The sequence below is a fragment of the Chiloscyllium plagiosum genome, unplaced genomic scaffold, assembly GCF_037043375.1.
Source record: "Chiloscyllium plagiosum isolate Xiang-an unplaced genomic scaffold, Cpla_swu_hap1 HiC_scaffold_16, whole genome shotgun sequence".
Classification (NCBI taxonomy): Eukaryota; Metazoa; Chordata; class Chondrichthyes; order Orectolobiformes; family Hemiscylliidae; genus Chiloscyllium; species Chiloscyllium plagiosum.
Window position 1 is genome coordinate 40,911,117 of NW_028270154.1, and position 17,437 is coordinate 40,928,553.

General features: G+C 41.9%; 1 protein-coding gene across 4 annotated transcripts in view; it reads left to right on the plus strand.

Moving 5' to 3' along the window:
• spock1 (SPARC (osteonectin), cwcv and kazal like domains proteoglycan 1) overlaps window positions 1-17,437 on the plus strand; it is a 531,503-nt gene that overhangs the window by 384,434 nt on the left and 129,632 nt on the right. For all 4 annotated transcript variants that reach the window (XM_087995313.1, XM_087995312.1, XM_087995314.1 and 1 more), the window contains one exon: window positions 8,842-8,974. In XM_087995313.1, coding sequence (XP_087851439.1) covers window positions 8,842-8,974 — 133 coding nt within the window. The remainder of the gene's footprint in view (window positions 1-8,841; window positions 8,975-17,437) is intronic.

Consider the following 17,437-nt stretch of genomic DNA (forward strand, 5'->3'; position numbering starts at 1 on the left):
TTGTCAGATAAGTGGGCCACATCCTTGCCTGCAAGTGGTTCCCATTGAACAGGATTAAATCATCTGAATCTTCAAATCTATCCGCCTCTCCCAGCTCACAACTCATCTGCATTTTTCATTCAACAATGAACATGGGGGAGATTTTTTAATTGGATGTTCACTGACATCACTCACCTGATGGCACTGGGTGAAATTTAGCCTCAGCCCCATGAGTATGGAAGGGCTATCGATTGTAAGTTTCAACTTGAATCAGCACCATACTGTGGCACAGATATCATGAGATTTAATGAAAAGTGTTAGGATTATGTGTGCAGAAGCATTCAAACATGTAGTGAATGTGCAACAGGTGACATTTTGTGGTGTTCAGGTTTGGACGATCTATCTTTTACCTCGTACTATTTGATCAATTTGGCATAATCCTTAAATTATGCTGTATTCACCCACAGCTGTCCCGAGATTATGGTGATAGAGTATTGTACTTGACATCACCTCCTGCCAGGGATGCTGAACTGCACTTTATAGGGGTTTATGCACTGGGGTACCAGTCATGCATAAAGAACATAGAATTTTGCAGTGCAGTACAGGTCCTTCAGCCCTCAATTTTGTGCCGACCTGTGAAAGTAATCTGATGCCTATCTAGGTAAAAACAATGACTCCAGATGCTGGAAACCAGATTCTGGATTAGTGGTGCTAGAAGAGCATAGCAATTCAGGCAGCATCTGAGGCTCTCTGCTTCAGGCTCTCTGCCTTTATTCCTGATGAAGGGCTTTTGCCCGAAACATCGATTTTACTGCTCCTCGGATGCTGCCTGAACCGCTGTGCTCTTCCAGCATCACTAATCCAGAACCTGATACCTATCTAACCTACACCATTCCATTATTATCCATATGCATATCCAATGCCCGTTTAAATGCCCTTAATGTTGGCAAGTCTACTACTGTTGCAGACAGGCCATTCCACACCCCTACTACTCTCTGAGTAAAAGAACTACCTCTGACATCTGTCCTAAATCTATCACCCCTCAATTTAAAGTTATGTCCCCTCGTATTAGCCTTCACCATCGAGGAAAAAGGCTCTCACTGTCCACACTATCTAACCCTCTGATTATCTTAAACGTCTCAATTAAGCCACCTCTCAACCTTCTTCTCTCCAATGAAAATAGCCTCAGTCCCCTCATCCTTTCCTTGTAAGACCTTTGTTCCACACCTGACAACATCCTAGTAAATCCCCTCTGATTTCCAAAGCTTCCACAACCTTCCTATAATGTGGTCACCAAAACTCCAGGTGCGGCCTTGCCAGTGTCTTGTACAGCTGAAGCGTGACCTTGTGGCTCCGAAACTCAATCCCCCTACCAATAAATGCCAACACACCATGTGCCTTCTTAACAAACCTATCAGTCTGGATGGCAACCTTCAGGGATTTATGTACCTGGATACCGAGATCTCTCTGTTCATCGACACTGCCAAGAATTTTACCATTAGCCCAGTACTCAGCATTCCTGTTACTTCTTCTGAAGTGAACTACCTCACACTTTTCGCATTGAACTTCATTTGCCACTTCTCAGCCCAGCTCTGCATCTTGTCTATGTTCTTCTGTAACCCACAACATCCTTCAGCACTATCCACAAGTCAGACTACCTTAGTGTCATCCACAAATTTACTAACCCATCCTTCTACGCCCACCTCCAGATCATTTATAAAAATGACAAACAGCAGTGGCCCAAAAACAGAACCTTGCGGCATACCACTGAGCTCCAGGATGAAAATTTCCAATCAACCACCACCCTCTGTCTTCTTTCAACTGGCCAATTTCTGATCCAAACCGCTAAATTACCTTCAATCCAAAAACTCCTTATTTTGTGCTATAGCCTACCATGTGCGGAACATTATCAAATGCCTTACTGAAGTCCATATATGCCAATCAACCGCTTTACCTTCACCTACCTGTTTTGTCACCTTCTCAAATAACTCAATAAGGTTAGTTAGGTATGACCTACCCTTCACGAAACGTGTTGACTATCCCGAATCAAATTATTTCTTTCTAGTTGATTATAAATCTTATCCCTTATAGCCTTTTCCAACACCTTATCCACAACCGAAGTAAGGCTCACTGGCCTATAATTACCAGGGTTGTCCTGACTCCTCGTCTTAAACAAGGGAACAACATTTGCTATCCTCTGGTCTTCTGGCACTACTCCTATCGACAATGATGACATAAAGATCAAAACCAAAGGCTCTGCAATCTCTTCCCTGGCTTCCCAGAGAATCTGAGGATAAATCCCATCTGGCCCCGGGTTTTATCTATTTTCAGACCTTCCAAAATTGTTAAAACCTCCTCTTTGTCAATATCAATCCCATCTAATATTGTAGCCTGTATCTCCGTATGCTCACTAATATTGTCCTTTTCCAAGGTGAATTTTGATGAAAAGTATTCATTAAGCACTTCCCCTATGTCCTCAGATTCCACACACAATTTTCCACAACTATCTTTGATTAGCCCTACTCTTATTCTAGTCATTTGTTTATTGCTGATATACCTATAGAGAAGGCCTTAGGTTTTTCCTTGATCCTATCCGCCAACAACTTCTCATGTCCCCTCCTGGCTCTTCTTAGCCCTCTCTTTAAATCTTTTCTGGCTAACTTATAACTCTCAACCCGCCCTAACTAAGCCTTCACACCTCATCTCACATAGGCCTTCCTCTTCCTCTTGACAAGAGCTTCAACTTCTTTAGTAAATCATGGTTCCCTCTCTCGACAACTATCTCCCTGCCTGATGAGTATATACTTATCAAGGATCTGCAGTAGCTGTTCCTTGAATAGGCTCCACATTTCAAGTGTATCTATCCCCTGCAGTTTACTTCCCCATCCTATGCATCCTAAATCTTGCGCTTCATAACTGTCTTTCCCCCAGTTATACCTTTTTTCCCCGCCCATTGCTATTGTAAACATAACCGGATTATGGTCACTATCGCCAAAGAGCTCACCTACCTCCAAATCTAACACTTGGCCGGGTTTATTCCCCAGTACCAAATCCAATATGGCATCGCCCCTTGTTGGCCTGTCTACATACTGTGTCAGAAAACCCTCCTATACACATTGAAGAAAAACTGACCCATCTAAACAACTTGAACTATTGTTTTCCCAGCCAATGTTGGGGAAGTTAAAGTCTCCCGTAACAACTACAATCTTACTCTCACTCCTATCGCGAATCACCTTTGCTGTGTTTTTCTCCACATCCCTGGCACAATTCAGAGGCCTATAGAAAACTCCCAACAGGGTGACCTCTCCTTTCCTGTTTCTAACCTCAGCCCAAACTACCTCAGTGGTTGAGTCCTCAAACATTATCCCAACTGCTGTAATACTACCCTTGATTAACAATGCCACACACCCGCTTCTTTTATCATCTTCTCGGTTCTTGCTGAAACATCCAAATCCCAGAATCTGCAACAACCATTCCTGTTCCTCCTCCAGCCATGTCTCTGGAATGGCCACAACATCAAAATCCCAGATTCTAACCCATGCTGCAAGTTCACCCACCTTATTCCAGATGCTCCTGGCATTGAAGTACACACATTTCAAACTAACATCCAGATTGGTTAGAGGAGCGTATCCTTCTCACACCAACCTTAAACAACATCAAATCGTTAGTGCCATTTTAGCATTGGCCCGCAGACTAATTTGGACCTTCACAAAATGTGTACCAGTCTTTGCTTTTCCACTCTCACCACTCCCACCCCCTCCACTCCGCCCCACACTTCTGGAAAATCTGACAAACATTTAAAACTGTTTCCAATTCTTTTGAAGGCCAAGACTTTATGAAATCACACATGCTCCAATCAGTTAGTTTGAACAGATTATATGCATTTGTATTTTCTCAGCAGCCATTAAGAAGTTTTTATGCTCTCCATCAGGAAAGAATCTGTATTCTATATCTTTGCTGTTGGGTATCTCAATATTGTTTATACTTAGAATAACCTGATGTTTCAAAGCTCAGTCGAGGTACTGCAGTAATGATGCACACTGGCAAAAGGGAAAGCAGTTCTTCTGTTACTGCAACAGGAAGCAGCTCCAATATTTAATAGGATTGTGTAGTTTCTGCCTGGAATTTTAAATAGCTAAATTTTCCCTTATCTTCCAACGAGGAACTTCTCAGGGAACGATACGTGCAAACTAATCCCAGACCATAAACCACAGAGTATTGAATATGAATTCTTTCAGAAACCAAACCAAGCTCTTTTTAAAATTGAATTCAATTTAGTAGACTAATAAGCTACTACTAATTTTCATAACAATTATTTTTAATAAGTCTAATATTATAAATTAAGTCTAAATATTTTAACTGCAGACATTCCAGAATGTTCCTCACAGATGCCCAAGCTATTTTTAAATTAGTTTATGGAATAAAACTGTAGTGTGCTTCATAGCCAAGATACTTATTAAACAGCTTCCAAAATGGCAACATTAATAATGTGGTCAGAGATATGCGCAGATTTTCACTGAGTTGGAAACTTTCCAAGCTCAGCAAACCCATCTCCTTTAAAAGGGCCCCTACCTTCCATAGTTTTGTTCCAGAAAGACAAGTCTGGACAGAGATGAGGCTGCTACTGCTGGAGGCAATTCAGATGTTGCCAAGGAAGCAATTAGCTCTGTGTTGAGCTTGTTGAAGGTTGGTCTTAGTTGTCTGATGCTTCAGTCCAGACGTATAGAAGGCTTTTGCAAGGTTTGTGAAGGTTTGTTGCTCAGGTTGAGGTTTAAGGTGTAGGTTTGCTCGCTGAGCTGTAAGTTTGATATCCAGACGTTTCATTACCTGGCTAGGTAACATCATCAGTGGTGACCTCCAAGTGAAGTGAAGCTGTTGTCTCCTGCTTTCTATTTATATGTTTGTCCTGGATGGGGTTCCTGGGGTTTGTGGTGATGTAATTTCCTGTTTGTTTTCTGAGGGGTTGATAGATGGCATCTAGATCTACATGTTTGTTTATGGCGTTGTGGTTGGAGTGCCAGGCCTCTCGGGATTCTCTGGTAATATCTTTGCTTAGACTGTCCCAGGATAGATGTGTTGTCCCAGTCGAAATGGTGTTTTTTTTCTTCCGTGTGTAGGGCTACGAGGGAGAGAGGGTTGTGTCTTTTTGTGGCTAGCTGGTGTTTGTGTATCCTGGTGGCTAACTTTCTTCCTGTTTGTCCTACGTAGTGTTTGTGGCAGTCCTTGCATGGAGTTTTGTGGACGACGTTGGTTTTGTCGATGGGTTGTACGGTTTTTTTTATAGAAGGCTCTTACACCCCCTTGCCCTTGCCCCTCACCTCTAATTCTAGTTCCATGTACCCTCAACCACCTCCGCCACCTCCCCTCCTCCCCCCTCCCACCCCCAACATGCCGTATCCAGGCCTTCATCAAACACGTGCCAAAAAGTTAAATCTCATCAAGTGGTCAGTCTGTCATAAAAGCAGACATTTATACACTAAGCGAATACTGTATTCACTAAGTATTTCATTAAAATACAGCCAGTACTTTAATGGCATCTCAAAACTGCCAATAAAACATTAACTCAGCTGCATCTGTGTCCCATCAGCATAGATAGTTTTAAAGTTCTTTAACTCAAACAAACATCCATAATGAACTGGTCTCAGCTATAATGGCAACTCATAGGAGGCATTAAGAAAGTAGTTTATTGAAACTGCAGGAATAGATGGCTAATATATTTTTTACTAAGCTACACAGGATGACATTCCAGCAGTGGGAGTCTTCTTTTTCTTTCCAGCTGAAAGTTGCTTCCTGTTTGTCATTTATAAAAAACTGGGAATTCAAATAACTTCAGATCATGTCACTTAAACGTATCTGCACAACAGTATTTATACTTTATTCCTAAATTTGTGACTTCCACATTGTGGACTAAAGCCCTTGAAACAGCAAAAATGTGCAAACTTTAAACATGAATTTAAAATCGTCTTGCTGAGATTGGGTTTCCCACTTGCGCAGTTCCCACCCTCCGCCTTTTCCAAGCTGGCAAGACTGGATGCATCAGCATCCTATATTTCTAAAAAGGTCAACATTTGTTCCAACTCCAGGAAAATTCAGCCCCAACTATGTGCAAGATGCAAGGGTGAATGAGAGTAGGTGCCACATCAGCTGAGACTCAGCAAGGCCACCCCTAAGATGTAATTCACACCAGAAAATTTGAACTAGATGTGGGCTAGTCTTCCATCCCACAGTGAGAGCTGCAATCTGATTCAGTAGCATTTGCACAAATCCCCAGCAGCACCAGAACTCCAAAGTAAGAAGTGGGTGCTGAGAGAACTGCAAGGAGGCCCAGGAAGAAAAGCAAAGAATCCCAGGCTAAAGTAAGACTTTGGCTTTTAGGGCAGAAAGGAATTGGAGCCTTGGGATGGCCGAGGTAGATGGATGCAATGGAATATAGAGATACAGGTTTTGAAGGCTAGACTAAGAGCAGGTAAGGGAGATAATTTCTTGCGGGGGAGGGGGAGGGTGCCCAATGTATGCCCTCCCCTTTCTTTCCACATTTTCCACAAAGCTATTTCTGAATCCTGTGCCACCCAGCCTGGTTGGTATACTATTGGGGTCAATTGGCTTGGCAAGCTCAATTGCCAGTTTTTAAACAAAAAAAAAAGATGGGTGGGCTTTGGCACTCAGCCCCTTGCTGTACCTTAGGGACTGCTTCAGGGGTAAGTTGTAAGGCAGTGGGCTGGTGACGTGACAGATCTTTCTGCAATATCCAACCTCACACCCACAACTCCATCTGAAAACCACCTGGTAGGGGCCATTAAATTCGAGACCTCAGAAGTCAAATAGCATTCTGTATAGCTCCTTTGACAGTGCCAACTACCAAGTCAATTATTGGTATTTACTTCAAGGATTTCATCTGTATTATGGGACCAAATTGTAGTTCAAATATGAAAATTTTGAAGCTCTTCTTTGCATCCAAGATGTCCATACATTAACTCCTTTCCTCTTGGGATTGCTTTAATGTCAAAGGTTGCCAGGTGACACAAACCTGTATTTCTTGTTTTTCTTATTATTCAAGGAAGTTATAATTGATGCAAATCTTAAGAATCACTTTCAAACAATTGTAGATTCCAAAAGCTGTTTTAAATAATTCCAGATTTTATCATTGTGTTACGGTTGTGGTGTAAAGTCATCACAATTCTACATTTCGACAACCCTTTATAGATCGCAAGATATGGAATTATCCATTCCACAAAACTACCAGGCTTTCTCCAATAGGACAAACGAGGTAAACTGAATCACCTTGCGTCAATCATGTGTGTGTCTAATGCCAGATATACCTGATAATAGGGGTTCCATGACCAATCGTGAATCATTGCTGTGCCAGGTGTATGATTTTTAACTGCAGTCTCATTGTGGAAAATCTGAAGAGAGTTAAAAAAGGTTTGGCACCCTCTGAAATAACTCCACAGAGACCAGTATCCCATTACCAAGCCACCCGTTAATTCCACATGAAGGGTTGTTGACTCTCATACAACTTTTCAGTCAACTCTCAGTGTACTAGAATCTCTGACATTTGTCTTTTTGATCTGTCAACCAGGGATCTCTGATTAGACCAGATTAAAAGCCCCAATCAGGGAACTCATATTCTATGAGGTCGACCTAGCTGACCTCATGGACACATTACACTTTCAGGAAGTAGCTACAAAAGTGAACCAGAAGAATAGACACTTCTATTGACCACATAATATTAGATTTATCCAATGGCAATCAAGTTAGTTAACTATGGCAAGATCTCAGTCTTTTCTCAAATTTGAATAAGTGTTTAGATCAATTCAAGTTATATTGTTCCCAAACTTGGGACACATTAGTTTCTATTCTGCCACTTTCAGTGTATGACTGAAATTACAATCCTGTAAAACTTTTGTCCATATTAGAGAAAGGCTTACGTTAAAACATGAAAAAGGGAAGATAACAAAAGCTACCAATGCCACATTCTGTGTCTGTGTGTTCTCCACTGCTGGTTGAGTCTCTTATATGAAGATTGCATTAAATGTTAATTTTATTAGCAAATATTTTGTACTGAATGCAGTCTACTTCACCAACATTTGAATGAAAAGTGAGCATAAAGTGGTGCAATTTCCAAAGATCCACATTTTGTTGATGACCGCAGGTGTGGACTTGGAGCAGGCTAGAATGTTTTGGGATGTTGGTTTGGGCTGATAGATCTGCTGTCTTCTAGTACTTTAATCATCACTTTGAAAGTCTCATTGTGCTTCGACTGGCACCCCGTTGGTGGTGGGTGGGGCCCTCACCACATGTCATGGCCATCAGGGATACCCTGGAGGTCTGTCTGACTGTTCAGGAGTCTCTCCTATGTAAATACTGTTGCCCACAAAGGGCCCCTGCAGAGGAAAGAGCCTCACCCACCTGGAAAGTGACCACCCCCCAACCTTGACCCACTATCATCCAATGAAGCTACTGCTCACGAACTGACTGTAACCCCAGTAATGGCCACTGCTTTCAGTGATGCTGCTCTCTCTGAAGCGCCACCAATCCTGTGATTGGTGGAAGATATTGGAGGTGGGCCAATCTATGTGTCAGGAAGTTGAGTGCCTGATGACAGTGAAATCTGACCATGTTTTATAGGGACAGCAGAAGCAGCTTGTCCCAGTTGGCAGAGGGACCGCCACATGTATGTAAAATGTATGCCACATTTACTAATTTAATATTATCATTTAACTGCTTTGAATGTGTACTTCCATGCTGTGTTACTGAAACCTCACCTTTGGAACATTTTCAGAAATGCGAAGTGAAGATTGAGAATAGCATGCATTTAGGCTTTGTCACTTCATATAATCAACTGCATTTTTTTATTTGCAGCCTCAGGCAGAAAAAGGACAGTCTTCTTCACAGACAGTGGAATGGAGGAGCCAATCTGGTCAATTGTAAGCCCTGTGCTGTGACGCACCCCAGTTCTGTCTGTGGTTCCGATGGCCACACTTATTCTTCTAAGGTAAAGTACTTACTGTGGAAACTTAGTAAAATGATTTACTTCTTCAGGGTTATATCTTAAATGCAACATGTTAAACATTTGCTCCACAGATGGTTTCAGTAATAGCTATTGTTTGACAGAGGGAAAAATAATTCCTTTTTAAAAATAAGACCATAAACCTCCTTAAATACAATTTCTGTTGAATAATTCATCAGAAAAAAAAAGCTTCACAAAATGTGAAAATGCAAATCTGTAGAATTATGGAAATCCCAAATCCTACATTGCAGACTGCATGAGAAGGGGGCATTGTTAATCTTTCCTCCAACAGCCATCTGTTTGAATGTAGTAACAACGGTAAGCTCATGTTCTCAAGATAACGTCAAAATGCATTAAGGAAGCTAATTCATCTGGCAGGAATTTGTAAGGAACCTCATTTATGCACTGCCATGGAGTCCCGTTCAAGCAAAAACCTACAAATGGACGAGACCAGCTTTGCAGATAGATAGGAATGTTATTACGTAATAATAGAATTATGGCCTTAGCAAAAGTTATGCAAATAGATTATTTGTTTTAATTCACACTGAACTCCTCAACACCAAGCATTCTTTTGAAAGCTCAGTTCAAAAGATTTATTAAATCTTTGGGTGTTTTAATATTTTATACAATTAGAGTGCATCGTATTTAATTGACAGTTTTTTTGAAAGCACATACCATCCTAAAGTAGTCTATAGAATTTTTACTTGGAATGTAGGCCAAATTACACATGCAGATCGCTAGTTATTTTGCTTTTTAGATATTTTCCATGAACAAGATCTGCACTGTACAATGTTTCATTATAGAGCAGAATCTTATAAGATGCTGAGCAATGTACACTTTGGCAAGCAATCTGGGAGAATCATATAAGGTCCAGTGAAGACTTTCTCAATGTTGAAAGTAACTTGTGAATTTTCAAACAGAGTTTCTGGCATTGAAACAAGATTCTCACTAGTGAGTGGCAAGTTGTCCACTAACGGGGATTATTGCTTATTAATGGCCTCATTAACTGCAAATCTCACCTCATGAATGTGCAACTTCCTATCCTACTACCTGCCGCTATAATGAGACATTGACAATTCACAACATGACAGGCAGAGCAAGTGCCTGGCGATTTCAGCTCTCCACTTGCTCCTCTTGGTCCTCCATCTTGGACACTCTGCACCAATACAGCAGCCACAGCATGGGGCCCCTGTGACCCCCATCCACAGACATTGGCCAACGTCCGTGTATTGTCATCGCACCTTTCCAGTATGTTCCTGCAGACTTTGGGCCATACCATCATGTTAGTGCTGCTGCAAGGGGATTTTATGTACAGGGACAGGCTCCCAGTTCATGGATTGGACCAGGCTGCATCTTAAGGCTGATCACTCATTCTTTTAGCACTCCCTCACTCAGAACCCACCTGGATACTCACAGCATCCCTGCATTTCCTTGTCTTTTTGCAGGATACACCCTCAGCTGGTGCTACCAGTCTCAGAGTCCTCCAGTATTGCCTTGTCATTTAGCACAGACAGTCGGTGCAGGAGCTCCCCTTTCACAATTTGGCCTCGCTGTTTTCTAATTTATAGTTTACAAAGTTGAAGAGAGGGTGCCTCCAATTTAGTGTGCTCTCTTTCTCTCATCCATTTCACAGTGCCTGCTCCTTCACTGAACTGATAAAACAGCCTGCTTCTCCAATGAAGGGAGATCTTTTTGTCCTGTAGTTTTGGACCCAACCACGGTCCTTAATTGCTCAGTGAGCCCACTCTCTGGCCTTGAATAGACTGGATTGGGGAATTCATCAATGGTTTACTGCTACCATTCCCCCACCCCGTCCCATGCTGCCTGCTGACCCCGATGTCAGGATTCCAAAGCCCACTGGAAAATTTGCCCCTTGTGATATACTGTGGTCATCTTAAGAGTTACAAACGGTACATTTTTAGCATGCTTCAATTAAGTCAGGAACTGATTAGAATGTTTTGTTGTTACTTGTATGTTGCAGCAGAAACCACTTACAAAGTGCAACAGAACAACACCAAATCTTTCTTCATTAAGTCAGGGCAGGTCTGTAAAGGCAATGTACTTTTATCAGGGTCAGAAAATTCCATATTTCGTACAGCTTCTGACCCACATCCATCCAGCAATAATAATAAGAAATTATATTCATGTACCTTAATATAATAAAATATTCAGAGGTGTTTAATAGGGATAATGTAAAATTAGGTATTGCAACATACAGGGTTATTGGAAAAGATGACCAAATGCTTTGTTGAAGTGTTCAAGGAGTATTTCAAAAGAAGAATGAAATCTAGTAAGGTAGAAATTTTAGCGATGGAATTCAGAAGTTGAGAAGCTGAAAGCCAGGCCACCAGTAGCAGAGCAATTAAAATTGAGGATACTTAAGAGACCTAAATAATTCAGAGATCTCAAAGGACAATTGGCTGGAAGAAATTATACAGAAAAAGAGGGGGAAGGTCATGGAAGGTTTTTAATTAAGGTTGAGAATTTTAAGTCAAGTTCTTGCTTGACTGGGAACCAGCATAGGTCAACAAGCAGAGGAGCGTTAGGTACATAGAACTTGTGAATAAGGACATAGACATTAGTATTTTGATTTTCCAGAGAGTAATCTGTGTCAAGTGAGTGAGGAATGCATCCTAATAGTCAAGTCAACAAGATGTAATGGCCAAAATGGGAGGTTTGGCAGTAGATTAAATGAAGTATGATTGAGATCAGGCAATGCGACAGAATTAAATGTGAGTTGGTGTTGACAGGGATATGTGATCTTCTCAAGACCGCATAAAGTTGTGAACAATCTGGTTTGATGTCAGACAGGGAGAAGATGGAGTCAGTAACTTGTGAACCAGTTCAGAGCTGAGACCCAAAGACAATGGCTCTAGTTATCCCAGTATTGTATTGATATTTTTCTGTTCAATCAGTACTGGAATTCAAATAAGCAGATTGATAAGTTAACAACAGTAAAAGGAGTTGAGAACAATGATGGTAAGGTAAAAGGGGATGTTGTCACTGTAAATGTGAAAACAAATGACATTGTTGAAGGGCCATATGCAAATGAGATCTTAAAATAAGAGACCAAATTAGGCCATTTGGCCCATCCAGTCTGATCCTCCATTCAGTCTTGGCTGCTATATTTTTCAACTACATTCTCCTGCTTTCTCTCTGTATTCCATGATCCTCTTACTAATCAAGAACATATTTATCGCTGACTTAATATGCTCAATGACTTGGCCTCAATACCCTTCTGGGGCAATGAGTTCCACAGATTGACTACCCTCTGGTTAAAGAAATTCCTCCTGCATTGGGGTTTGAGTTTGAGTTTGAGTTATTATTGTAACGTGTACCATGACATAGTGAAAAGTGTTGTTTTGCATGCTACACAGGCAGATCATACAATACAAAGCGTATCAGGGTAGCAGAATAGAGTGCAAGATGCAGTGTTACAGCTGCAAAGAAGGTGCAGAGAGAGAGAGAGACAGAGAGAGATAGAGAGAGAGATCAACAGTAACATTTGAGAAGTCCATGTTGGTTGCTTTCCCAAGACAGTGGGAAGTCTATATGGAGTCAATGGATACAAGGCTGGTTTGCGTGATGGACCAGGCTACATTTACAACTCTCTACAGTTTCTTGCAATCTTGGGAAGAGCGGTTGCCATACCACACTATGATGCATCCAAATAGGATGCTTTCTATGGTACATCAATAAAAATTGGTAAGAATCTTTGAGAAGACACCAAATTTCCTTAGCCTCCTGAAGTAGAAATGTTGTGCTTTCTTGACTGTCGTGTCACCATGGGTGAACCAGGACAGATCGTTACTCCCAGAAACTTGACGCTCTCGACTATCTCAACTTCAACATCACTGATGCAATCAGAGACATGCCCTCCATTCTGCTTCATGAAGTTAATGACCAGCTCCTTCATCACCTGACCAGAACGCCTCATAGCTGGACTCCAGTAGGACATGGCTCTTCCGGTTTATCCATTGTTCCCTCTTGGGGAACATTTGGATTAACTTCTTCAGTGGGCTGTCATCTACACAATTACTAATTAAGTCTATAATGGTAGTGACATACTTATCTCAGTTCTAAAGAATTGTCCCTTCACTCTGCTGCTGTGCCCTCAAGTCCTCGCTCTCCAACTAGTAGAAACATTTTCTCTACATCCACTCAATCCAAAATTCTCAATTTCTTATATGTTTCACGCAGATTCCCACTCATCCTTCTAAACTCCATCAAGTACAGACCCAGAGTCCTCAACCACTCCTCATATGACAAGCCCTTCATCCCCAGGATCATGCTTGTACACCTCCTCTTGTATTCCTCCCTCAAATGCCAGAACATCCTTCTGCTCACAAAATTCCAACTGCAGTCTGAGCAGAACCTTATACGGCCTCAGAAGTACATCTCTGCTCTTGCATTCCAGCTTTCTTGAAATGAAGACTAACATTGCATTTGCCTTCCTAACTGCCAAGAAAGACCTAAAGAAAGAGTTAAGAAGAGCCAGGAGGGGCAACATGAGGAGTCTTGGCTGTTAGGATCAAGGAAAACCCCAAGGCTTTCTATAGGTATATCAGGAATAAAAGAATGACTAGAGTAGGGTTAGGGCCAATCAAGGATAGTAGTGCGAAGTTGTGCGTGGAGTCAGAGGAGATAGGGGAAGTGCTAAATGAATAGTTTTTGTCAGTATTCACACTAGGAAAAGACAATGATGTCGAGGAGAATACTGAGATACAAGCTACTAGACAAGATAGGATTGAGGTTCACAAGGAGGAGGTGTTAGCAATTCTGGAAAGTGTAAAAATAGTTAAATCCCCTGGGCTGGATGGAATTTATCCTAGGATTCTCTGGGAAGCAAGGGAGGAGATCGCTGAGCCTTTGACTTTGATCTTTATGTTGTCATTGTCTACAGGAATAGTGCCAGAAGACTGGAGGATAGCAAATGTTGTTCCCATGTTCAAGAAGGGGAGTAGAGACAACCCTGGTAATTAAAGATCAGTGAGCCTTACTTCAGTTGTGGATAAAGTGTTGGAAAAGGTTATAAGATATCGAGTCATAGAGATGTATAGCATGGAAACAGACCCTTCGGTCCAACCCGTCCATGCTGACCAGATACCCCCAACCCAACCTAGTCCCACCTGCCAGCACTCGGCCCATATCCCTCCAAACCCTTCCCATTAATATACCCATCCAGACACCTCTTAAATGTTGCAACTGTGCCAGCCTCCACCACTTCCTCTGGCAGCTCATTCCATACACGTACCACCCTCTGTGTGAAAAAGTTGCTGCTTTGGTCTCTTTTATGTTTTTCCCCTCTCATCCTAAACCTATGCCCTCTAGTTCTGGATTCCCCCACCCCAGGGAAAATACTTTGCCTATTTACCCTATTCATCCCCCTCATAATTTCGTAAACCTCTATAAGGTCACCCCTCAGCCTCCGACGCTCCAGGGAAAACAGCCCTAGCCTGTTCAGCCTCGCCCTATAGCTCAAATCCTCCAACCCTGGCAACATCCTCGTAAATCAGATAGGATTTATAATCATCTAGAAAGGAATAAGTTGATTAGGGATAGTCAACACGATTTTGTGAAGGTGGGTCATGCCTCACAAACTTTATTGAGTTCTTTGAGAAGGTGACCAAACAGGTGGATGAGGGGAAAGTGATTAATGTAGTGTATGTGGGTTTCAGTAAGGTGTTTGATAAGGTTCCCAACAGTAGGCTATTGCACAAAATATGGATGCCTGAGTTTGAGGGTGATTTAGTGGTTTGGATCAGAAATTGGCTAGCTGAAAGAAGACAGAGGATGGTGGTTGAAGAGAAATGTTTATCCTGGAGTTCAGTTACTAGTGGCGTACCGCAAGGATCTGTTTTAGGGCCACTGCTGTTTTATAAATAACCTGGATGAAAGCGTAGAAGGATGGATAAGTAAATTTGCAGATGACACTAAGTTAGATAGAGTTGTGAATAGTGCAGAAATGTGTTGTAGGTTACAGAGAGATATAGATAAGCTGCAGAGCTGGGCTGAGAGGTGGCAAATGGAGTTTAATGTAGAAAAGTGTGAGATGATTCACTTTGGAAGGAGCAACAGGAATGCAGTGTACTGGGCTAATGGTAAGATTATTGGTAGTGTAGATGAGCAGAGAGACCTTGGTGTCCATGTACATAGATCCCTGAAAGTTACCACCCAGGTTGATAAGTTTGTGAAGAAAGCGTATGGTTGTTAGCTTTCACTGGTGGAGGGATTGAGTTTCGGGGCCATGAGATCATGCCGCAGCTGTACAAAACTCTAGTGCTGCCGCACTTGGAGTACTGCCTACAGTACAGAACTGTACTGCCTACAGTTCTGGTCACCACATTACAGGAAGGATGTGGAATCTTTGGAAAGGATTCAGAGGAGATTTTCTAGGATGTTGCCTGGTATGGAGGGAAGGTCTTATGAGGAAAGGCAGAGGGACTTGAGGCTGTTTTTGTTGAAGAGAAGAAGGTTGAGAGGTGACTTAATTGAGACATACAAGATAATCAGAGGGTTAGATATGGTGGACAGTGAGAGCTTTTTCCTCGGATGGTGATGGCTAGCACAAAAGGGCATAGCTTTAAATTAAGGGGTGATAGATATAGGAGAGATGTCAGAGCTAGTTTCTTTACTCAGAGAGTAGTAGGGGCAAGGAACGCCCTGCCTTCAACAATAGTAGATTTGCCAACTTTGAAGCATTTAAATGGTTAGTGGATAGTCATATGAACAAAAATGGAATAGTGTAGGGTTAGATGGGCTTCAGATTGGTTTCACAGGATGGCACAACATCGAGGGCCAAAGGGCTTGTACTGCACTGTAATGTTCTATATTCTATGTTATCTTTCAGAGCATCTTGAACTAGGACTCCAAAGTCCCTTTGTGCTTCAGAAGAAGGGTCACTGGACTCGAAACATTAACTCTGCCTTCTTGCCACTGATGCTGCAAAACCTGCTGAGTTTTACCAACAATTTCAGTTCTTATTGCACCCCCTCCCGAGTATTTTGTTCAAAGGTCTATCTTCACCTCTAGTTATGTGATTCATCAAGACTCTAGTCCCTGCATGACACACAGCTGCCTCTTTTCCCAGTGTTGGTGCTGCTGTCCCATGAATGCAGACCTATTTCTCCCACATCAAACTTTCAGAAATGCATTTTCCTGTTTAATCTTGTTAACCCTGTGCTAATTAACGCATGGCTCAAGTAGCTATTTGGAGATTATTAGCTTTTTGGTTCTGCTTTTAATTTATCCCCAAGCTGCTCATATTCCCTCCACGGGACCTCTTTCCTCTTTCTATCCATATCATTGATTCTTACCTGGGCTACAGCAACTGGATCTTTGCCCTCCCACTCCAAGTTCTTCTGTGGCCTGGATGAGCTATACTGAACCCAGACACCAGGCATGCAACACAGCCTTTGGGACTCTTTGTTCTCCATAGAGAAAAGTATGTATTCCCCAACCAAAGTAGCCCCGATTAAAATTACATTTCTCTTTTCTAGCCTCCTCTTGAATGGCTCCCTGTGGCATGGTGCTATGGTCAGTTTGCTCATCCTCACCACCACCCCTACATTCGTCCACACAAGAAGCAAGAATCTCAAACCTTTTAAACAAGTTCAAGGAATGAAGTTCCTTCAAAACTGCCTCCTGGTTCCTTCTGGTTGCCTGACACATAGTCACATCTTTGTGTCCCTGACCACTGACCGACTTTGAGGTAGTTAATGTTAGAGGTGTGACTGCCTCCTGAAACACTGTATCCAGGTAACTCTCCCCCTACCTGATGTGTCGCAGTGTTTGAAGTTCAGACTACAGCTCATTAACTCTGAGCTGGAATACCTCAATAAACCAACTCTTGCTATAGGTTTCTATGCACCATAATGGGATCCATCAGCTCCCACATCATGCAGGTATGACACATTGCCCTCCATTACTATTTAATTACTTAGTTCTTAATGTGTTCTTTTATTTAAAATTTCCTATTGGTCTTTACATTTGTAATATGTAAATATTTCTTCTATTTGAAGGTAGCCTCTACTAGATGGTCAAATTAGCAGCTATTACCAATTAATGAACTTAAGGTTTATGTATAATGTCATGTTTTTTTGTCCTGGGGCCCCAATCCTGGGTTTCGATTTATCCTATTTAAAAAAACCTTACAAACTACGAGTCAAAAAGCATGCAAAAAAGGATCTATTCCTCTCTGAACTGAATTTCTAAGTTGCCTCCAAAATCCCTGAATTACATATTCACTCAGGCCACATCTCACTTCAGATGTGGTCCCTCTCTCCTGACTGTGTAAAGCTTACAGATAAGCAGTAGGAAGGAGCCAAGGATTGATCCTTGGGGAACACCAGAGTTGATTTCGGAGTAGGAGGAGAAGATATTGCAGGCAATTCTCTGGCTACAGTTAGATAAGAATTGAATCATATGAATGCAGTCCCACATTGTGGA